Genomic DNA, 24,676 nt, shown 5'->3' with positions numbered 1-24,676 from the left:
CAGTTTCATTTTGTTGTGGTCAGAAAAGAAGCATAGTATGACTTTGATCTTTTTTAATTCCTTGAGACTTGTTTTGTGACCTAATATGTGATCTTTTCTGGACAATGTTTTATGTGCACTTGAAAATAATGTGTTTTTGCTGTTGTGGGATGGAATATTCTGAATATATCTATTAAATCCATCTAGTCCAGTATATCATTCAAAGCTGCTGCTGCCTTGTTGGTTTTCTATGTGGATGATCTGTCTATTGATGTAAGTGGGGTATTAAAGTCCCCTACTATTATTATATTACTGTTGATTATTTCCTTTTTATTTGTCAGTAACTGTTTTATATACTCAGATGCTTCTGTTTTGGGTGCATAAATATTTACAATTGTTATGTCTTCTTGCTGGATTGTCCCCTTAATAACTATATAGTGTCCTTCTTTGTCTCTTGTTATAGTCTTTGTTTTAAAGGCAATTTTGTCTAATATAAATATTCTAAGTGGCTTTCTTTTCACATCCATTTGCATGATAAATATTTGTCCATTCCCCTCACTTTCAATCTGCATATGTCCTTAGATCTGAAGTGATTCTCTTGTAGGCAGCATACAGTCTTGGTTGTTTTGTTTTGTTTTTATCCATTCTGTTACCCTATGTCTTTTGACTGGAGCACTTAGTCCCTTTATATTCAAAGTAATTATTGATAGGTATGTATTTATTGCCTTTTTGTTTGGTTTTGTATTTGTTTTTGTGGATCTTCTCTGTTCCTTTCTTCCCTTCTCTCTTCTTTCTCCCTAAGTTGGCTTTCTTTAGTGATATAAATGGATTCCTTTCTCTTTATTTTTTGCATATCTATTACTGGTTTTTGATTTGTGGTTACTGTTAGGTTTGTATGTAACATCTTATGCAGATAGCAGTTTATCTTAAGTTGACAATCACTTAAGTTTGAACCCATTCTTTACTCCTCTCCATGTTTTAGCTATATGGTGTCATACTTTATGCTTTTAGTTTTATAAATGTTAATGGTACTTCTTATGACTGGTTATAATTTCATTACACATAGTGATTTTTACTTTTTATAACTAGAAAATAAATAAGCACTTTAAAATAAAAAAAAAACCTGAATTCTGTATTTCTGGAATTAATATTGCCAAGCCTATTTCTCTTGGTGTATCTGCTCATCCTTCCATTTCTAAACTTTGCTCTTCTCTTACAACTTATGTTTTTATTATTTTAAAGTACATAATATATGCACATAATAGAAAGTTCTAAAGGTAAAAAATGTAATTTTTCCTCCCACATAGTTTTTCTGTAGGGGTGACTGCTATTACCAGTTATTTTTCTAGATGTCTTCTACGTATACACAAGCATATTGTTTATATTCATTTTTCTTTTGCATAAATGGTAAAACATGTATATTGCCTGCACTATGTATGTGGTAACAATATATGTGGGATTTTGTTCCTTAAGTGTACATACAGAGCTCCTCATGTTTTAAACAGATAATTGGCATTATATATAGGGATGTATTGTAATTGTACCCATTCTTCTTTTGTTAGGTTGTTTTGTTAGGTTCTTTTGTTAGGTTGTTAGGTTGTTTCCATTTTTTGATACTAGAGCTATTGTTGCAATTAAATTTATGTCCCACATATGCAAGTTCATTTATAGGATGAATTCCTAAAAGTGCAATCACTAATCACAACACCAAATGGTTTAAGCATTTAAAAAGCTGGAGGTATTTTAACACTGCTTTTCAAGATAATGGAACAGTTTATACTTCACCAACAATGAGAATCAGTTTCCTTCTCCATACATGTCAACACAGTGCATTGTCACAGTTTTTGGAATGTCGACAGTTTGACAGATAAAAAATGGTATCTCGTACTTTAAGTCACAGTTTTTCATTATGAGTAAGATTGACTATTGTACACAAGTGTGATAGCTTTATTGGGAACATTTTCTCCACTCTGTAGCTTTTCTTTTTCACTCTCTTTTGTTTATTTATTATCATTATTTTAAATTTATTTATTTTGAGAGAGACAGAGCAAGTGGGGGAGGGGCAGAGAGAGAGAATCCCAAGCAGGCTTTGCACTATTAGCACAGAGCCCAATGTGCGGCTTGAACTCACGAAATGTGAGTCCATGACCTGAGCTAAAACCAAGAGTTAGATGCTTAACTGACTGAGTCATACAGGTGCCCCTCTTTTTCACTCTCTTTTAGTCAACAAGAGTTCATAATTTTACTTCAGTTCAATTTACCCATCTCTACCATCTCTATGCTTTCATTTTTAAGGATAAACATTTGATTGAGTGACAGCTTACTTGGGTTTAGATTATGAAGATACAATTTTATTCTTTTAAAAAATAGATGCAGTTTTCCCAACATGATTTAGTAAACAATCCATCTTTTCCTCCTCATTCAAAATGCCATCTTTATCATATACTGAATTTCTTTATGTGCCTTGTCTAGTTTTGGGTTTTTCGGTCTTTTATTTTGATAGATCTTTTTACTTTTTAATTATCATAGCTTTATAATATGGTTTAATATCTGGACATATTTCATTAGTTTTATTTTCCTGAATTTTCTTCACTATTCCTGCAAATTGATTTTTCCATATAAACTTTAGAATAAGTTTTTCTGGTTCACATTTTTTTCATTGGTATTTTTGCTTTAAATTTTTAGTATGAAACTGAAATCTGACATTTTTAATGGTGCATCTTCCTTTCCAATGATGTATAACGGTGTTCCCTTCTTGTACATTTCCTAGTAACATTTTAAAGTTACCTTTACATAAATCACACGTTTCTCAAAAAGTTTATTCTTAAGTATTTATCATTTTTGTTGCTATTGTAAATGGTATATTTTCTTCCATTATGTCTTTTAGTTGGTTACTTTATATATGTGCCTATATTTATATGCTGAATGATTTTTGTATATGAGTTTTATACCTGGCTACCTTACTGAATTCTTTCATCACAATGGTTTACCATCACAAATAAAAATATTTTTTCACTTCCTCAGTTCATAATCAAACTTATATCTGGAACAACGCAAACAATGGCTGTGATAAAGGGCATATTTAAGCAAATTTGCATGGCTAATGATGTATCTTTTCAACCCTTGGCTCGTCTGGACACCTTGGGCCACCAGCTCTTTTTCTCAAAGCTCTGCAGTACCTGTTTGATGTAGTGTTAGAGTATTCTTTTCTTCCTTTATTATTTTTTTAAGTTTATGCTCACTATGATTATCTCAAGCTTTGTTCTTTGTCACTAACTTCAGTGACATCTATTTTTTTCTTACTGTTTATGATATATTCATGAGTTCTGTAAAGATGCTATTTAGGTCCTTTATTGGATTCCTCAGGTGTGCAATTTTTCTTTGCAGTTCAATCTGTAGTTTTATCATTTTGTCTTTTAGTACTTATTTTATTGAATTTATTTCCTTAAGTTCTTCTATAGCATGAATCATGAGTAATTTATTTCTGTTCCTTGAATTATAGTTTGAGCTATTTGTCTTATTTCTTTCTTCCTTTTATTTGCATGTTATAAAGACTAAGATCACCTAGGGGTAATAGCACAAGTTCTGGAGCCAGACAATTTATACTGTCCCTGTCACTATATAATTCTTGGGAAATTATTGAATCTCATATCTGCATATGTATTAAAAGCAGCACACAGGAATTCTTACAAGGATGAATATATATATAACACTTAGAACATATAAGAAGTGCTATCCATATATAAGTACCTAACATATAATAAGTGCTTAATAAATTAGATTGTAATGATGATCTTTTTCATTTTGATTATAGTATGTTTACAGAGTTATTAAAATGTTTGCATCCTGCTCATGATTGGGTAGTTCAATTAGACACTATTTGTTCTGATATATGTGACTAGTTTACTTTTTTCATTTATGCCTATGAACATTTTGTTTTTCCTTCTGAGTTACAGTGGGGGAATCTAGATATTTTGTGTTCTAATTGCTTCTGCACCTGGAGCAACAAATGGGGAAGCAGTTGGGGGAGGGCTCAGTAGAGGCTGTACTCAAGTGTGTCATTTTTCTTAGAACACCCAAATTCTCCTATCTTGGAGATTCTTGTTCAATGTTCTACACCAATGTAATGTACTTGGGTAATTTCTCTAATTCAGGGCGTGTTTACAGAACTTCCACTTCCAGCAGAGAATATCAGCTCTACTGCTCACTTTCCCCACTTTAGATACTCCCAGTGGTAAATTTCAACTACCCTTTGAAAAAGGCAAGGCTCAATGTGCTCTTCTCCAGATTTACTGGTATCAGCAAGAAGTCTCAGGATTTTGTCAGTCACCAACCTAGTTTCAGGAGGGGAATGGGAGTGGGGAAGGAGAATGGGAGCCTTTCTAAGCCTCTATACTACTGTTTCTGCCCTTTATCACAGTTTTTTAAGAGTATCATATTAAGCTGTGCTTCATTCCTTCTTTCGTCACTGTTAGAAAATAATTTTTTTGTTGTTAGTGATTTTCCTTACGTGTTATTCATTTTGTGAGTTATTGGAGGATAGAATTTCTGAGAACAAATAACATTAATCTGGTCTCATAACCTGGAAACTAGTTCTTTAATAATACATATATTCTGCTGCATGGAAAACTGTGCCTACAGATATTATTATTATTATTATTATTATTATTATATTTTGAAGCATAATTAAAATACAGTGTTATGTTAGATTCAGATGTAAAATATAATGATTAAAAAACAGGCATTACTTATATATTTATCTTTTTGTTATTTTTATTCTCAGTCTTTTCTTATATATGTGGGATTCACTTTCATATTTAGGTGAGCTGGGCAATACGTGTCCCTGCCAAATTCCATCCTGTTTCTAATTATCCTTCTATCCATCTATCTACCTTTAGGTCACCTATAATGGACACAAATGAGAAAAGGATACTAATATAGGGGATGGTTAAATTACTGTCAAGAATGATATCAACAGGTCTTGATGCTAGGCTCAGTCCAACAATTTTACATTTAATAAAGATAAATCTAAATTTATAAATTTATATAAAAATAAATTATTCTAAAATATAAAATAATATATATATATTAGCCAGTAGTTCATATAAAATACTTACATACCCAAATATATAATTTGGATAGAGCCAAAAAAAGAGTCTTAAAAACAAAGGTAATACAACTTTATATTATATTAAATAAACAGAGTATAGAGCTCACATATTAAAACTCTATTCACCATGGGCTGTACACACAAACATATCAACGGATTTCTATATAAATTCTATATATTGTCACTTAGATGGGATATTGAAAAACTTGAGAAATTTGTAGGATGCAAACAATAAAATAGAGGGTCTGAAAATCATGATGTATCAAGAATGGTTAATAAGTGAAGGTTCCTTAGTCTAAAGGAAAGAGGCCTAAATTGAGATTTGACAGTGGCCTACAAATAAATGAAGGGGTCTCCTTTGACGAGTTGTCTGTCATAGCTGGAGAGGGTAGAAATAAGATTAATAGACAATTTCAAAGGAATTACAGATTTCAGCTCAATTTTAGGAGGTGAGGGGAATCCAGTGAATGGGGGAGTCTCCCAAGTAAATAGCTATCACCAGTGTTGGAAGGCTGTTTTTTTCCCAGAGCATTAAAGCAGAAGTTGAAGTCTTGGTCAAGGCTTCTTTGCAAAAACCTGTGTATATATTTATCTGGTGGTACTATAATTATTATATATATGTATATTCCACACACTATACTGGGACCACTGTCTCCCTTGAGGGTACACCATGTCTCTATTTGCAACTTGTAGTCACATAATTAAAATGTGTTCAATTACTGTCTTGCTAAATACATGAATGAATGTATGTTCATTTTGAGAGATTAGAATATTTGACACTTAAGAATTCTTACACATCAATATTATCATGATTTTTAAAAACTGGTAGGTACCACATTCAGTTTATTCAAATAAATGGATCTATGAAGGCTAAATTTTCCCATATGACTCAGCTACTCATGAATATTCACAAAATATTTTTGGGTTCCTGTGAAGCACCTGTTGAAGTCTTTCTTCTTAAGATTAATGGCCTATACCAAAGAAATTATATATACTTTCTTCATTCATTACTATAAGGGACTGACTCACTGAGTTAATGTGCCTCATTTGTTTCTTTCTTAGTTTTACTTTTTCCTTCTTCCTAACTTCTCTCTTTTTAGCCTTGACTGATAATTCTCAACTTTTCCTAATATCGTCCTTATTGTGCAAATTTCCAACTTTCAGTGGATCCTTGCTAGGATATCAGAACTGGACAAACAATACATATTTCATGTTTACAAATCCCTAAGTTGGCATTTTTTACAGAGTTTAAAAGCAGGGATTTTATTTTTTATTTTCTATCAACTTTTCTGTAAGGGATAAAGTGTCCAAGGCATCTAGTTGCAATCGAATTATGCTCAGAGATAAAGTCCATGTAGTACAGGCTTTGGCTGACAGCTAATGGCACTTGGAGTCATGGTTCATGAATAAAAAATACCACAATCTTTAATTTTATTGAATCTCAATGTTCCATAGGAGGAGGAGATTTTAATGTATGCTGGTTGATGAGTTAGAGAACCAAAATGGATTTAGTTAGGGGACTGTGATGAATTTAGCATGAAGCTACTCCCAGACAAAAGAGGACTGTGTTATTGCAGTCTAGTCTTGTAATCTGAGAAGGTATTTGGGAGAAAAGCCAAAAACTTCTTTATTTACTGACATTCTTTTGATTCACCATTTTGAACTGGCTAGCTTAATAAATGGTTTTGAAATAAAGTATTGATTGAATGGAGATTATTTTCTTCATGTATTTGCTTCTTAAAAAAGTAAATAAGGAAGAAGAACACTTAAACTTTTTGGGCACTAAGATGTACCCAGGATCTCATTAAATTCTCACAATAACCAAGGCAGCTACTTAATATTCCCATTTAAGAGTTAGATAAAGAAAGGGTTTAAACTAAGGTGCTATTCAATCTTAATAAAATTGCTTTGCTACTGATCATAAATTGGAAAGATTTATGGTCACATTATTTACCATGGCAATGCATTTCCTTTGAAAACCTTAAAAAGTGCTATATAGGTAAATATTTACCTCAGCAAATATTCACAACTAGGTAAACAGTGTGTGCTGTGTGAGTTATAAAACTTTTGAATGTCAAAAAATCAAAGCTACATCTACTACAATGCATTTTTGAAATCTGCAATTTTCAGGGTAAAATAATTTTGACTTTAAAGATTTTTTAAAGAGCCATTAATCATAAGTATCATTAAACATTCTGAACTAGATCTAAACAGCAAAGAAGTAAACTAAGAAAATAACCAGAGGCCACATGTTAGCCTCAAAGGGCAAATGAGAAGTGGGGCATAATTCCTTAATTTCCAAAAGAATTTAGCAAAAGTAAGCAATTGTTTTACTCTCCTATAATATCAGAATATACACGATAAAAGTATTATAGTGGCAGTATCTGTAGTTTGTTTTTTTCATGAATAGGTCATTTGCTAGAAGATTTCAGGAGAGAGCTTTTTTACAGATATCATTTTTAAGACTGACTAAATACTACCTTAGAGAGACTTCCCAATCCACAAGGACATACCTTTTATCCAGAAATATGTACAGACTCAAGAAATTCTACAGTAGGTGCTTGGGAACAAGGTGAACTCATTAAATGTTATTGTCCTTTGTCCAATTAAAAAAAAAGGATTTGTTCTTTTGGGAGACAAAGTGGTAATTTAGGCACAATATATTTCCAAGAAGACTATTTCTCTGGCTTAACACAAATAGGCATTTTCTCTTTGACTCTGAACATTATATTTCAATAAGAGGTTTCACTACACATACAGTCAGGCAAATCTCCCGGTGTACTCAAGGGAACAAGTTTGGTAATTCAAAAGCACTGAAAAAATTTAGCAACAAAAGGAAAATGTAGTGTTTTGAGACCTCATGCCAAACATCTGAATTTGCTATTTGTGTTTATTAAGAATCAAACCATTATTCAGAATAGTCCTTCACCACAGATTGGTCTACCTGCCACTTAGCTCTCAGAGTCCAAGACATTGGCCTAAGTAAAGAGTAAACTTCATTTTGCATTCAGAGACATAACTTGCGTATGCATTAAAAATGAATATACATTATAATATACCCCATGGTAAGAAAGGGGGAATGTATGGTATCCCTTGATGCAGTGTATGCTTGGGTGCCAGTCCTCAAAGCAGCTGCATAACCTTTGTGTTCAGTTTTCATCCAGTGGTCTGGTGAACTGCTTGGGTATGAACAGCTCCATTCTGGACATCTGAAAACTTTGCTATCTTAATCATTTCTGAATTATTGTGGTCAGGTGATAGTAGTCCAAGTTGGTAGAAAACACCATGAGCAAAACTATCCATGGACAGAGGGAATAAAAAGAATGATTTCAGTGTAGGCAATTTCTGTACTATGTGTAAGGATGATGCATTTATTTTCAACTAAAGTCTTACCTCATTTAAATATTCGATGGAACACTTATTGTATGCACAATACCTGCAGCTCTATGCCTATATACCAAATTCAAGTTATAGAATAATTTACCAAGTAACCATCTCTGAAAACTGTCAGAGGAGTTTCTCACATCAACTCTGAGGAAGTTCACTCCAGCCATATTAGTATCAGAGAAAGAAGAGACAAGAGTAGATGGAGGAACAAGGACAGATTAAAAATATATTGAATATGCAGATAAGAGACATGCCAAAAACTTCATTCAGGTTAGATATTTGAGAAATTGTCTGTAATATCAGGTGCGTGCCACATTAATGTTTAACCGAGCTGGACAATAAATCTGTCAAGTAGGCTATTAAGAAAAAGTAAAATAAAAATCATCAATAATTTGGAAACTGGTTTTCAATTAATCTGACTCTTAAGCAAAGTGCTAGATGCTTCAAATACTGTTTTGTCCCAATCTCTTGAATAGATCATTACTGAAAAGTATGAAAAAATGGGCCAATGCAAGGGTCTTATTCATAAGGGACTCCTCCTGGCAATAAAATTATTCATCTTCCATCTTGGCCATTCCCTTTTCTGCCTGACATAGTGCTGCAACAGTCATGAACTGTTTTGGACTCCCCTCTATCTCTCCACCCCAATTCTTCCCACTTACTGCTCAGAGTTTGGTCACAGACTAACTCTAGGGCTTGTACTTTCCTTTTCAGTGTTCACTGAATGCTTTCAATTTAACACAATTTGGGGCAGAAATCATAACTAAGTGTCTTAAGTGTTAGAATTAGCAGTTTGCTTATCTCTTTAATTTAGGTTGCTGATGTCTATCCTTTCTATACCCTATGGGCTACTTGGATGGCCTGGTAACAAAAGAATGAACACAGAGAAAGGAATAGGCATTTATTTTAAAGTTTATTTATTTATTATGAGAGAAAGAGAGAGAGAGCGTGCTCATGTGTGTGTGTGTGTGGGGGGGAGTGAAGAGAGAGGGATAGAGAGAATCCCAAGCAGGCTCCATACTGTCAGCCCAGAGTGATGTAGGGCTTAATTCTATGAACCATGAGATCATGACCTGAGCTGAAATCAAGAATCAGATGCTCAACTGATCGAGCCACCAGGCACCCCAGGAATAAAGCATTTTTGAAGTTCTTAGAAGAGAAAAACTGCTTCTAATTGGATCAAAATGGGATAATTTCATGAGGAGACAAAACTGAACTGGCTAGACTCTTGGGGAATGGCTATGATTTTGACAAGCAATGGTCATAGTGGCAAGGAAAGGCATTCCAAAGGTGGGAATGGGATGAGCAAAGCCCTAAAGGCAGGAGAGTATGGCCTGTGTTTAAGAAATTGTACAGAATCTAGCTTCCTTGGATGTGGAGATGCATGAATGACAGAAGTCAGAAGAGAAGGATGAAATGGAATTCTGTCCCTGGAAGACAGGGAGGACATAGGGGGCATGAAGTGCTATGGCAAAAAAATTTAGATTTTTTATCTAGTGGCAATGAACAACTACTAGAAACTTCTAAGCAGGAGAAAGCAATGACTAAAGCTGTGATTTTTATAAGATTTATCTAGGAAGGGCATGTAGCAGGGAGGGAGGGATTGACAATGAAATCTATTGCAGATCAGACAAGGCATGATGAAGATATGACACCACAATAATGGCAGTGGAGATTTTTAAGGAATAGACACTTCTCTAAAGAAGACATCCAGATGGCCAACAGGCACATGAAAAGATGCTCAACATCACTCCTCATCAGGGAAATACAAATCAAAACGAAACTGAGATATCACTTCATGCCAGTAAAAGTGGCTAAAATGAACAAATCAGGAGACTTGATTTCAGCAGTGATGCTGGAGAGGATGTGGAGAAACAGGAACCTTCTTGCACTGTTGGTGGGAATGCAAACTGGTGCAGCCACTCTGGAAAACAGTTTGGAGGTTCCTCAAAAAATTAAAAACAGATCTACCCTATGACCCAGCAATAGCACTGCTAGGAGTTTACCCAAGGGGTAAAGGACAAGACTAGCTGTATTGGTGGAAACTTCCAAAGGACACAGTTCCTGATTTAATAAAAGTAGTGAAGAGAGAAGAATCAAAATAAAAGGATTCTTAGCTCTTTAAATTGGTGATGAGGATAACCTTTAACTGGAGAGGTCAGAAGCTAGAGAAGATTGCACTGGTGAAGGGCATGTGGTGAAGTTGGTGCTAAGGAGACATTATGAGGTCAGTTTCAACATGCTTGCAGATATTTCTACACATGGAGTCTACTGAAATATATGCCCATGCTAGGAAAACTAAGGGAAAATATATACATATAAACATATATGGATATGCCACATCATTAACTCAGACCCATTAGAAATAAATTTGTATAGAACTAGAGAAAACACAGCTGCATATACAATATATGTGCACATATATATGCTAACACCAATATTTTGTGTGTGTGAAAGCATATGCATGCAGAAATCTGAGTTATCATACACAAAAAATATATATTGGCTCCATCTGGAATTGCTGAATATTAAGAACTTTTAATTAACTTTTTAAAAATGTTTTTATTTATTTATTTTGAGAGAGAGAGAGAGAGAGAGAGAGAGAGAGAGAGAGAGAGAGGAAGAGAGAGATAATGAGTGGGGGACGGGCAGAGAGAGAGAGGGAGAGAGAGAATCCCAAACAGGCTTTGTGCTGTCACACGTGGGGCTTGAACTCACAAGCTGAAACCATGACCTAAGCTGAGATCAAGAGTGGGATGCTTAACTGACTGAGCCACCCAGGTGCCCCTAATTAACTTTTAATTTATTAAGCCAACAGATAATACTTACTAAAAAACAAGGCTAAATAAAATACTAAAAGAGGCTCTTTTAAAGCACTGGGATGAGTATGTGCTTTGCTTTAATTCAAATTTGGGCCAATTATGATAATAAAGAGTAAAAATAGTATAAACATGTATTTAAAATTTACAATTGTTATGCTGAAAATAACATTATAAATTACACATTAGAATTGTATCTATTTGCAGATGAAGAAGGTGGGGCACAAAGCAGTTAAGACACTTGCTACTTAGAGGTGCCCAGGAGCCTCACAATGCCTATGTGGCTTTTCTAATGACTGAAGAATACACATTATAAATGGTCATTAGTATAATGACTTTTGTAGTCAGGGTATTTAATACTTAATTTTACTTCTTATACAAGACTGAGAGGTACAATCTTCACTGCATTTTTAGTTTATTAGACACCTATATAACTGCTATATATATGCATATATGTGTGTGAAAGAAAATAAAACGTATTTTAAAATACTTTTTAAAATAATAAAGAATTATAGAATTTTTTTCACTAGACTCTCAGTTTTTATTAAAAAATAAAGAGGCTAAAATAAGCAAGCAAGTGTACTTTTGGATATTATCAAAGTTATGGCCTTAACATTTTCAATCTTAGAACTTGGCCTTAAACTAACTGTATAATCCTTAAGCAATAAGAACATCTTAAAAGAAGACATTTCATTTCTTATATAGTTTAGGCTTCCTTGGCTTAGGCCATAGAAGCAAATAAGTCTGCACATGTTTAATTATACAGCTCGTTAGAAATTACAATTTAGAATGTTCTTGGGAAAGTCACTAGAAAGACTTTTATTGTAAATTGATTTCCTGGGAAACCATATGCCCACTTCAGATTTTGTTCCTTGAATATTTTTGGTTGCTTGACAAATTTAAATGAATTTGCTAATCGCTACTTCCTATACATGATTACCCATTTTTTTTTTCTAAACTGTCCACAAACAGACACCCCAGCTGCTTGCAGTGACCAAATCTATAACTGAGGTTAGGGAAATTATTACATATTTTTTTAAATTTTTTAAGCATTTATTCATCTTTGAGAGACAAGAGTGTGAGCAGGGGAGGGACAGAGAGAGAGGGAGACACAGAATCTGAAGCAGGCTCCAGGCTCTGAGCTGTCAGCACAGAGCCCGATGCGGGGCTCGAACTCACAAACTGCGAGATCATGACCTGAGCTGAAGTCGGATGCTCAACCGACCGAGCCACCCAGGTGCCCCAAATTTTTACATATTGTTAATAAAAGACATTCTAAATTATTAGTTCATATTACCCAAATATTAATTACTAAAATAAATGGACATAAATCACCCAGTCAGATGATTTTAGTTGTATATTGGGAAGATCAGCACTGCTATTGAGACAGAATCACATACATCAAAAGTCATTTCAGTATTAGTAATTTGTACAATTATGGAATAAACATAAGGATATGGAATTAGAAAACTATACATTTAACTCTATCACAAATTAGTTTTCAAGGATCCCTTAACATTGCATCGATATACAAAGAAGAAAAAAAAACCAAGAAAACCTCAAAAAACATAAATAAACAAACCAAAACCAAAACCAGAACCAATCCCAAAACACTAAGAACCTCTATAAAATATATTATTTTCATTATAACTGTTCAAAAATAGCTAATGTAGTACCATATTTGTGATTTTTATATTAAAGATTATTGATGAAAAGGGAAAAGTGAAGTATTCAGATATTTTCCCAACTCCAGATATTTGACAAGACATAGGGTAAATACAGAATATTAACCTGATAGAGATTTCAGACAGGTATTTTCCAGTTCTGCCTCCTTGATCTCCTTTCCAAATGTATCACAAGCATCTCAACATGTCCAAAAGTGAATTCCTGATCTCCCCACAAGGGTTCCTCCCTAGTCTTCCCAGTCTCACAAATGGCACCCGAATCCATTCAACTGCTCAATTAGAAAAGTGGGCCTCATCCTCAGACATGCCCCACATTTTAAGTGCCACTTATCAGTAAGTAGCATCAACTATACCTCCAACATATAGCTTAACTCCATCCACTGTTCTTTACCTTCACCAAGTAACATCTAACTGATCTCTGCTCCCACTCCTGCTCCTTCAATGCATTTTTTTCACAGCAGCCAAATGATCTTCTCAAAATGACTAATTTGATCATATCACTCCCAAGCTGAAAGTTTTGTAATAACTTCTCATTGCACTTGAAATGAAATAACAAATCTTAAAATACAGTCAACAAGGCTGTGCATGATCTGGCCCTCCTAACCTTGTCAACATCATTTCACGTCACTCATTATCCTATCATTAAACACCAGTCACGATTGACTTCTTACATTTCCTAAACGGTATCAAGATCTTTCCTATTTTAGAAACTTCATACACACATTTTACTTTTGTCTGGAGGCTCTCGTCCACTCTTTATGTGTCTCTTATTTTTCTTCTTTCAAGGTTTATCTTAAGTGGCACTTCCTTAAAGAAGTCTTCTTTGACCCTTTAACTGGCCACTTTACAATCTTTTACATTCACATTAGCATATTTCCCAATTTAAATTATAGGTGTTTTCTAAATCAGGCTTTCATCTCTTTGAGCAAGAACTATTCCTACTTTTTTTGTGAATCTCCATTTTCACCCTCTGTGCCAGGAACATAACAAATACTTAATATTCTTTGAATTATTGAAAGACTAATGAAAATATCTAGTTAGCTCTGTATTACACAAACATAATCAAGGCTAGTTAGCCCAGTTAGCAAGAGAGCTAATGCTGACTGTAGAGAGTGCCTACATGCTCAATGAAGGGCAGATAAGGACCTGTGAGCACGTGTCAAATTTTAAATGATCTGGGGTGCCTAGGTGGCTCAGTCAATTAAGCATCCAACTCTTGATTTCGGCTCAGGTCATGATCTCATTGTTTGTGAGATCCAGCCCCGAGTTGTGCTCGTGATGACAGCATTGAGCCTGCTTGTGATTCTCTCTTTCTCCCTCTCTCTCTCCCCCTTTCCTGATCTCTCTCTCTCTCTCTCTCTCAAAATAAATAAATAAACTTAAAAAAATGTATGCTGTGGTGCCTGGGTGGCTTAGGCGGTTAAGCATCTGACTTCAGCTCAGGTCATGATCTCGCAGTTTGTGAGTTTAAAACACTTAAAAAAATAAATTTTTAAATGTTCTGGAGCATTTTGGCTCTCCTAGTTAAGTTGAATCATGACACAATCTCAATAACAGGGCTGATTTCATTTTGCCTTGCATTAAAGTTACTTGAGTTTATGTCTTTTTCTCTCGTGAGAACTTTCTGATTCTTTCATGAATCACATCTGATTCATCTTCGTCTTCCCTTTCCACAGTATGAGTCAAACATTGGTAGAAATTAATTTTAAATACATCATCATTCAAAAGGAAAGAATTATAAGGTGCCAAGTGAAGTTAACATGGCAAAGTATCATCACCTTTAGTGCAGAACCTAATTTAATTATTCCATTTGCTGATTCAGCACTTCCAGTATTTTAGGCATTGGGAAAGGCATTAGGAATTTAAACACTGACTAAAACCATGTCTTTTTTTGTATGTCAGTAAATTTTGTATAGAAAAACAAATCTCCATCAGTGACCTCTGTATGGTGACAGTACAAAAATGTATGAGTGACTCAACATAATTTGAACAGGAACAACAGGCCCACAACCCTCTATAGGGATGTGGCAGAAGTCTGCTTTCTGGGATGTAAGGTTAGTTCTAATAGTTTCCTGGTTCTCCACGTCTGAGTAAACGAAACCTATCATTCACCTTTGGGTTATTGCCTGGGTATTCTTGGTGGATTATGCTCACCTGTCCCCATTTCCACCTTTCTATGTCCCAGGGCAATTCCTGCCCTACTCCGGGCTCACAGAAGAAAACAATTCAGACTGAGGAAGCCCGCCAGAGGGATTCCTAGTACCAAAGGTAAAGACCCCCAAAATCTGTTCCTGATAAAATTTAAGAGTTTTGGCCATGGATTCCCTAGAACCTTGAACTGCTCTGCTGAGCAGCTGGAGGTCATCTAGTGACTGGGGTAGCAGGAGGCCAGTTAATGGATGCTAATACTTTGCTGAGTGCTTCAAACCGGTATTGGCTTTAGGGCTGTGCTAAATAATTGCTGTTAATTGAATTGTAGAAATACCTACCTGTTACTCATAAATAGTATATATTTTTAATAGAAATAGTGTAATGCTGAAATTATTTATCTTTAAAGCACCTTGCAAATATGATGTTAGTAAATGTGTAGGTTACAAAGTCTTTTCTTTCATACTGTTAGGATGTCCTTGGAACCACAGTAGAGGGGATGGCCATCTTGCCAGCTCAACCCAACGAAAAGCCCCTAGTAGTGTGCCAGAACGAATTGGAGGTCAAACAATCACCAAGCGACAGCACGACCTGATGGGAAAAAGGCCCATCTGGACCTAAACCCGGAACCACTGCAGCTTAAAAACCCCACCCCACCACACCTGGGAGCAACTTCCCTGACTCCTCTCTCTCTCTCTCTCTCTCCCTGAGTCACGGAACCTCGCCGGAGACCTTAGTTCCCGATAAAGCTTTTGACTCCTAAAATTTTTTAGCCTCTGACTCTTATCTTTACCCTGCCTTACGCCTGACCCTAACACATACCACCAGACATTGTGGTAAGCAAATGCCTTACTTCCCCCCCCCCCATTTAATTATATGATTTTAACGCATTTGAATTTAGCCCAAGAGTGATCTTTATTTTCATTACATTATCAAGCAATTATAGCAAAGGCTGAGGCCATCTGTAGTAAAGCATACTACAAATAGCATGCATTTATATAGGTAATATTTGTTTGGCAGTCAATGTGGGCCAGCCACTATTCTAAATATTTTACATGAAATGGTTCATCTAATCCTCACATTTCTACGGGCAAGTACTATTACTATCTGCATTTTGTAGATGAGAAAATTAAGGCTCAGAGAGGTTAAGTGATTTGCTTAAGGTCAAACAACTAGTGAGGTGCTTTGGTAGGTTCTAACCTAGACACTTTGACTCTGCAGGCTACACTCCACCAGCAAGGTTTAGTTAAATGTTAAATTCTCATAAACCCTGTGGGAACGATACTACCATTATGATCCCAATTTAATAATGAGGGGATTGTTCCAACCAGTATCACTCTGCTAGTAAGTGGCTGAACCAGGCTTTTACACTCAATCCCGTCTGATTCTTGGGTTTGAGATCTTAAATACCACCCACCAGTGCCGTTACTTATTTCCTTTTTAATCCCATTTAACATTAGAGATTAAGTAGATTTTAAGGGAAATAGAAATAATTACTCAAATAATATACTAACTATCCAGTCATAATATTCTAAAAATATTTAAAATACTGTTAAGCCAATTATTGGATTTTTATAAAATATTTGAAATACTGTTAAGCTAATATTAAATGTCATCATTCTGAAGAGAACCCAAATGACTGTTCTTAAAAAAAATTAATATAATGATTCATCTCACTGTTTATGTGATTCCCCAGGGTAACTACAGTTATCTCAGGAGATTTGGGAGCCTTTAAAAAAATAAATTTTAACTTACTTTGACTATTTCAAAGATAAAATGTTATGTAGTATTTTTTGGGTATAACACATGAGAGTATTATAAATCAAAACAAATCACAACAGTATTATAAAAATATAATAACTTATTTCAGGATAGACCAGTTTAATCATTACCATTCATATTACTATTTTACTAAATGAAGAGTCACCATTTATATCTTAAAAATTAGAAAAAATTTATATGCCAGCCAAATCATGATGATTCAATAAGATTAAAAATTTATAGAAAAATATAAATGGTTTATCTTTTTAAGGCCATTGCTTATAAGGACATTCCTACATAAATCTGCCCTTTCTTTCTCTGAGTTCATATTAAGCGTATTGATTTCCTTGACCTTCTGTAAAAACCACTATTGCAGGACTTCAAATCTCTAGGTAAGCACTGAATGTCAGAACATAAAAGAAGAGACTACATCATAGGTGGATTATGGCATAAATTTTAGTCAAATGGTGTCATATTGTGAGTCATTTATGTTTTTATTACCTTTAGGTCCTTTGAACAATTTGATTTCCACGACAGTCTCCAGAATGGGGCGTCTTCTACGCACGTACAGCCGGACAATAGAGCCCGCTTCTTTGAGGGCTTCCACGGCCTTACTGTGGGAAACCTCTGACACATCGACCTCGTTCACCCGCAAGATACAATCATTGACCCTGAAAGAAAGGGAAAGAGGCAAAAGTTAGGGGTGGCTAGGAGGATTTCTTAAAGAATATTGTCATTGTTAGCTACCCTTAAGAAGTGGGGGAGTGAATTAAGCAATTTTAAAATTTTATATTCAGAAGAAACAATTCAAATGAAATGAAGAACTCCCCAGCCTTCCAGGCATTTCCGAATGGACTGCACTATTGGTCAAACCCCATCTGGGATTCCAGTCCATTGGGACAGGGAGTGCATTGCACATGGTGCAGTGAGAAGGGCACATTTGAAGGCCTCTGTCAGTCATGTAATTATTTTGATTGGTTTTAACTGCATAACTGAGGGTTATGATTGCCGTGGTTCTCAGAACTTACTATGGACTATACAGACATAGCAAATGTAACCTTATAGATTAATTTTTCTTGAACTTTTAATTTGCTAGTTATACAGGTAATATGTAGTCATTTCTGAAAATGTGTAAAATGTAACAATGTAGAAAGAAGAAAATATATACATGACCCGATCACCTAAAACAAAAATGTTAGCTTGTTGGTAAATTATATTCTGGTGTTTTTTCTTTCCCCCTCTAGTTTATAAAGCAGTATTATAGATATTAAAGTTCAAATTTCACAAAATTCAAAGAAAATCTCAGATAATCTTTACTTTAGGTATTTACTTTGAAAACCAAGCATTATGGTAAGTTCTGCACTAAACTCTCCTTTTTGCCATTTTCTCTTGGGAAGGAATAATTTGACTTTTCTATAAAGCTGTCCAATGTTTTATATTTACATGCCCATGGACTTCAAATCTCTTTTATAGTTATGATAATTAGTTTAAATGTTAACAATAGTTAAAAGTGGGAGGCTTGAGACTAGAAAGACTTCCTTCCTTTGTTCTGAATATCCATTCTAGCATTTCCCATCTCACTTTACCATGTTGCTAAGAGTAAAAAATATGGGCCTGCCCTTGCTTGACTTCCCTATCCTGTAACCACCACACATTCAGGTCTCCCTGCAAAGTATACCTGCATTGCATCCAGGTTTCTTCATCTGTACTGTTACCATCCCGGTTGAAGTCAACATCATCTCTCACCAAGATTATTTGTATGGCCTTCTACCTACTCTCCCTGGATCCTCTCTTCTCAATTTTTAATGCATTCTCTACATGGTAGCCAGGGTAAAGCGAACACGATTGGTTGCTTACCAACCTTCCATTCCCATTTCCTTCTTCCCCACAGTGCTTGATGTCTCAGGACATCTATTGCTTAGCAAGTAGTTGTTAAAGCAATAAAATAAGAAGCCTAAGTTCAATTATTAGGCCTTCCATACCCTAAGTTTGTAAACACTGATAATTAGCCTCTCAGCTTCTATGTTCACATCTGTAAATAAATACACTAGTAATATCTACAATAAAGACTTTGGGGGTGATTAAATGAGATAATGTACATGTAAGTCTTTAGCACAGACTATGGTATGTAACCAGCACCTAATAAATGGTTACTGGTAGCACTGAAAATTTTGATTTGTAATATTTTAATTATTAGATCCTTTCCATAAACTTGTAGAATAAGACTTACCATCCACATTATAGAAATGAGAATTGTTCCAAGCAGCTCAAGTTCTTTGTCTAAAGCTGTCAGCAATTTGGGTAGACACTGGATATGATCTGAGGTATTCCTATTTCAAAAGTTGGGCTCTCTCCTCTCAGGATCACATTCACCTAATGTGATGAACAGTTTCATGTATACTGTGCACATCAATTCAAAATTATAACACGGTAGTGAAAATATGTAAAAAGTATGGGAAGAATTTTTCTATCATTTTTTCCCATAACTCTTCTATATGTGTTTGGGGAACTGAGTTATAGAGACTCTTGTCTCAATGAGAACCCTGATTAACCCCAAAATTCTGAGGTGTAACATTGCACTTATTAAGATTCAGTCATGTCATTTCATCATAACAGATGCTATGGCTTTAATAGGTTTGCACATACATTTCCTCTCTGCCAAAAAAAAAAAAAAGGAAAAAAGGAAAATTATCAATTAAAATAGTTTTGAGAATGTAGGCAACATGGGTGCCAGCCGCCCTACAGCAGCTGGTCCTTTGAGAGTGGATAATTTTGTCATCTCATGATAATGCAAACACACAGTGTTTACCATCATCCTATGCTCAGAATATTAATCGTATCTTAAAACACTGCTTTCCATAGGAGGGAGGGGCTGGCATTTAAAAAAAATTCTGGATGCTCTATCTATTCAAACTGTACTAAATTTTTCCTTTCGTATATAGTGGAATCCTTAATTGTCAATTGCTGGGGTGAGGAAATCATAGCCTAAATTAGATGTTTTTTTTCCTGAACATGTGGAGGAAGTAGGCAACTTTAGTGCAGTGAAAAGAGCATCAGAGTAGCCTTCAGAACACTTGGATTTGAGTCCCAGCTGGGTGACCATGGTCAAGACGCTTCATCTCTTTGAACCTCAGTCTCATGAAAAGAAAGTAAGTGTGCCCAGAGTTAATGGGTAGAGTAACCAGACAGACAATGCACATGGGCGTATGTGTGACCTGTAGTATACAGTACATATGAGAGCTGCCGCTATTGATCAGTGAGTCAAAGATGCTGTGCTCAAGGACTTACTGAAAGGTGAACAAGATGGATATGGAAATTTTTTAGAGAGAGGGCCTGCTATGTGCCATATCATTCTAGTCACTTCATTTATTTACTGGTACTTAACCCCAACCACTTATGAAATATTGATTCTCATTTTACAGACAATGAAATTTACTGACAAGGTCACAGTGTTGTTGAGGGCAGGGACATCATTCCCAACCTGGTTTTCCCCTTTTCTGAAGCCTATGCTGATACCAAGTTCCCAGAATTTATTGTTGTAAATTAAAAACAAAAAACAAAAAACAAAAAAAACCCAAAAAGTGTGTGAGGGGCAGAGTTTATATATTCAAATTCTCAAAATAGAGAGGAATGAATATCAAGGAAAACTAGGGCACCCAACTTCCCTTCTTCCCCATCATTTGAAATAGCATCTGGCTAAAGAGTCATAGCTATTTAAAATTAATTTGCTTTTACTACTAGTAGATAACCTTTGTGAGTAAAGCCACCACTTGCATTCATTTTGAAACATACATATATCATTAACTTCAAATTCAAGTAATGCTTTGTCCAAAGAAAAAGTACAGCTTTTATCACATTTCTGGTATGTGTTAGACAACATTTCCTCCCCACTCTACTCATGTAAATGAGTTGATGGTTTCATTTTTTCAGCGCTTGTTGTTTCAAATATAAGTCTACAATATTCATTTCGTGAAATGAAACTGTCCAAGATTGAAAGGCTAATTTTAATATTTTTCCTGTCTCAATTTCTTTAGAATTCTGCATATCCTTGCAGAAAATGTCTTAGAAATAAACAGAACATTTCATCATTAACATGTCAACAGAATCACACCTAAATTTCCATTAAGCAATTAAGTATTCTGGAATATGACATAGGATCACTGAAAAGCAAACTAATACCTGACAAATTATGTTCCAGTTTAAGGATACAACTGAAATAACATGTGTTACTTACTCTTTCATGGGTATTAAAATGATGTTCTGTTGTAAAATGAGCTTAGTGACTTTATACATTTGTTTTAGAATGTCATTTCCTTAACAATGGTCACCAAATGCTTGTGTTAAAAGTAAAAATTCCTGTTCATTATGCATTTAAAAATACTGAAAGGAAAGATGAGTTTTTAGCTCTTGTTCCTTGTGGATGTAGATAGAGATTAAAGATTTTTTTTAATGTTTATTTATTTGTTTTTGAAAGAGAGAGTGTGCGTGGGGGAGGGGCAGAGAGAGAGAGGGAGGATCCAAAGCTGGCTCCCGTGTTGCAGACACAAAGCCTGATGCAGGGCTCCATGTAGGGCTCAAACTCATGAACTGTGAGATCATGACCTGATCAAGTCAGATGCTTAACCAACTGAGCCACCCAGGTGCACCAAGATTACTGATGTTTTAAAAAGCATATTTCTACTTTTGTGTTTCTTCCCAAGTTCTATAATGGACATATATCACAGCAGAGAATCTATGAGCAATGGGCTTGGGGGCCTTGCCACACTCTGATCCACCTGGGTCATGTCCCAGCTCTAGAACTTAGGAGCTATGTGGCTTTGGACAAGTCACATGACATCTCAAAGGCTCAATTTCTTCATCTGGAAACAGGGATAATAAGATTGCTACATGGATTTAGATGAATAGTACTGTGAAATAGTACGGCGCCTGACAAACAGTAAGGTATTATACTCATAAAAAAGGGATAAGCGATTTGCCTAAGAAACGTAAGAAGTGATTATAGTGGAGGAAAGAAGCTACAAAAGGTAGAGGAAGGGACAGAACTACAGTCAAGATACCGAAAATGTTTTTGAAAATTTTTACGAGAAAGGGAGGAAGAAATAAGATGAATGGGGTTTGGGGGGATGAAAAATGTGAAACAAACGGTTTTCAGTAAGTCTTATTTTATGAAATTTAATGTAATTCCCCTTTAATTTTAGTCCTCAGCTGCCCCCAAGAAAATAGTTGTTTTGATACAACCTATATCTTTATGGAAACTGTGGTGAAAGCTTCTAAAGATCAGCACTTGGCAGATTTCCCACCACCTTGTGCCTCTCTGTCCTTGCTCCACTCCACACATCTAATGATACCCAGTCATACACAGACCCTCGCAAGACTTGATTCAAAAGTATGTTTTAAGTCACAGAGTCTGAAACTTAACTTTGCAGCAGTTATTTTTTTATAGTGTATTTTGAGGGAGAGAGAGTGTGCACACACATGAGTGGGGGTGGTGGGGTGGGGGACAGGGAGAGAGAAAGAGAAAGAGAAAGAGAGAGAGGGAGAGAGAAAGAATCCCAAGCAGGTTCTGCACTGTCATTGAGGAGCCTGACTTGGGGCTCGAACTCAGGAAACGTGAGATCATGACCTGAGTCAAAATTGAGTTGTAAACTTAACCAGCTGAGCCACCCCAGTTCCCCAGCTATTGGTTTTTAAGGGGTATTACTGACTTGGCTTATTCTTTAGTGTCTCCACTTACTATTACCTTTTTTGGTCTAATAGATAAATTAATTACAGACCAAAGGGCCACACCATGAAGGAACCTGATCAATGTTTAATGTGTTGAAGGAAATATAATAAAACACTATCAAATGGAGAACACTAGCTAGGGAACTATACTATATGCACCTAAAGAGGACAATTGATCACTTAAACTCAGAATCTGTTTAAAAGGGATGACTCCATAGATTTCATGTAAACTATAAGGAAACCAGAAAAGCTCTGAAGGTTAAGGCAACAAAAAGGTCTTATTTTTCTTTTATTCCTAGAATCATTAAAGGTAGGTTAAAAACAAAATAATACTCAAAACTTTACTTTAAAAAAGACAGGAACTTTATGCCAGCAAAAAGAAAAATAAATACCCCCCCCCACACACACACCCAGGCTGATCTGAATGGCTTCAAATCATTATGACCTTTCCTGAATTTACTTAGTTGTATCTGTCTGCTCTCCTCCTGCACCCTTTTATGAAGTGCACATGAGTGCTTGCTGAAAATCCTAAAAATCCACCATCAACTAAAATTAATGAAATTTCTCACCTTAAAAATTCAACTATTGGGGTGTCTGGGTGGTTCAGTTGGTTAATCAACTGACTCTTGATTTTGGCACAGGTCATGATCTCACGGTTTGTGGGTTTGAGCCCCATGTTGGGCTCTGTGTTGAAAGCCTGGAGCCTGCTTCAGATTCTCTCTCTCTTTCTCTCTCTCTCTCTCTTGCTCTCCCTCTCTCTCTTTCCCTCCCCCCTCTCTCCAGCCCTCCCTCTCATGCTCTCTCTCTCTCTCTCAAAAATAAATAAATGTTAAAATATTAACCTATCATATTGACCTCAGTAGGTGCTATTAGTCCATTATAACTGAGAATAAAGAAATAAAAATCAGTTTATTTTAATAGTTTTCCAGGAAAGGAAAAGGATTAGTGTTTCAGAAGTATCAGCTATGTGCCAATGTGGTAATATCTGTTGGTAGTTTTTCTCCAACAAATATCCACATGGTTGCAAAAGTGTTAAGTTCATGTAGCTTGGATCATGGATCACTTGTCAGGTTTGGCCAGTTCCTCTTTTGGGGAATTTGGAACTGAAACCATGAGATTCAGATTTTATCTGAATAGAAAACAATAGTAGCCTGAGAGTTTAACATTGGGCAGCATTTTCTCCCATGTTGACTGAAATGGCAAAAGCTTGTCTGCAAGAAGATGGAGAATAAAGCAGATGTATGGACAGAAGCAAGGGCTTCAGACAGTTGGAGGGATCCTCCTGGGCTTCCCCACGATACTTCTGTCCATGGATGTCCTTCCCAGGGCTTTGTTGTCCAATTCATCCTGGAATCTGAGAAGATGCTTCATGTGTCTTTCAAATTCATTCCCCTTTTGAATTAAGTTAGTTCAGGTGGATGTGCACTACCTGCCAACAAAAATTTCTAATATAGACAGACTTTGTGACCAGCGCTTAACATGCATTATCTCTTTTACTGTTCCCTATTTTCTTTTTGTTTTTATTATTTTATTATTTTTTTCTTTTTTGAGAGGGGGTGGTAGAGAGAGAGAAAGAGAGAGAGGGAAAGTGGGGGAGGGGCAGAGAGAGAGAGGGAGAGAGAGAGAGAGAGGGAGAGAAAGTGGGGGAGGGGCAGACAGAGAGGGAGAGCGAATCTTAAAAACGCTTGAGACAGGGCTCAGTCTCACGACCAACTTGTGAAATCATGACCTGAGCCAAAACTAAGAGTCAGACACTTAACTGACTGAGTCCCCCAGGTGCCCGCCTATTTTCTTTTCAATACTTAACTCAAGTTCATCTTATATTCTGGGAAGTCATCCCTGGCTCACTTGGCTGGTCCAGTGTCCCTCCACAAGTTGCCAGTGCAACATATTAATAGGGTTAGCAGATTTAGCAAATAAAGAGTATAAAAGATCTTGTTAAATTTGGCTTTGAGATAAAACAATAATATTATTCAGAAAAACAAACACTTTTTTTTAGTGTAAGTATGTTCTATACCATGTTTGAGACTTACTAAAAGTTACTAGTATTTGATACTCAAATT

General features: G+C 35.6%; 1 protein-coding gene across 2 annotated transcripts in view; it reads right to left on the bottom strand.

Annotated features, from left to right (window-relative positions):
- Window positions 1–24,676, bottom strand: part of LOC102972156 (disks large homolog 2) — a 768,935-nt gene that overhangs the window by 527,305 nt on the left and 216,954 nt on the right. For both annotated transcript variants that reach the window (XM_007078972.3, XM_042959513.1), the window contains exon 5: window positions 17,391–17,560. In XM_007078972.3, the coding sequence (XP_007079034.1) occupies window positions 17,391–17,560 (170 nt within the window). The remainder of the gene's footprint in view (window positions 1–17,390; window positions 17,561–24,676) is intronic.

The sequence above is a fragment of the Panthera tigris genome, chromosome D1 (genome assembly GCF_018350195.1).
Source record: "Panthera tigris isolate Pti1 chromosome D1, P.tigris_Pti1_mat1.1, whole genome shotgun sequence".
NCBI classification, from domain to species: domain Eukaryota; kingdom Metazoa; phylum Chordata; class Mammalia; order Carnivora; family Felidae; genus Panthera; species Panthera tigris.
This window is presented reverse-complemented; position numbering and strand designations above follow the sequence as displayed.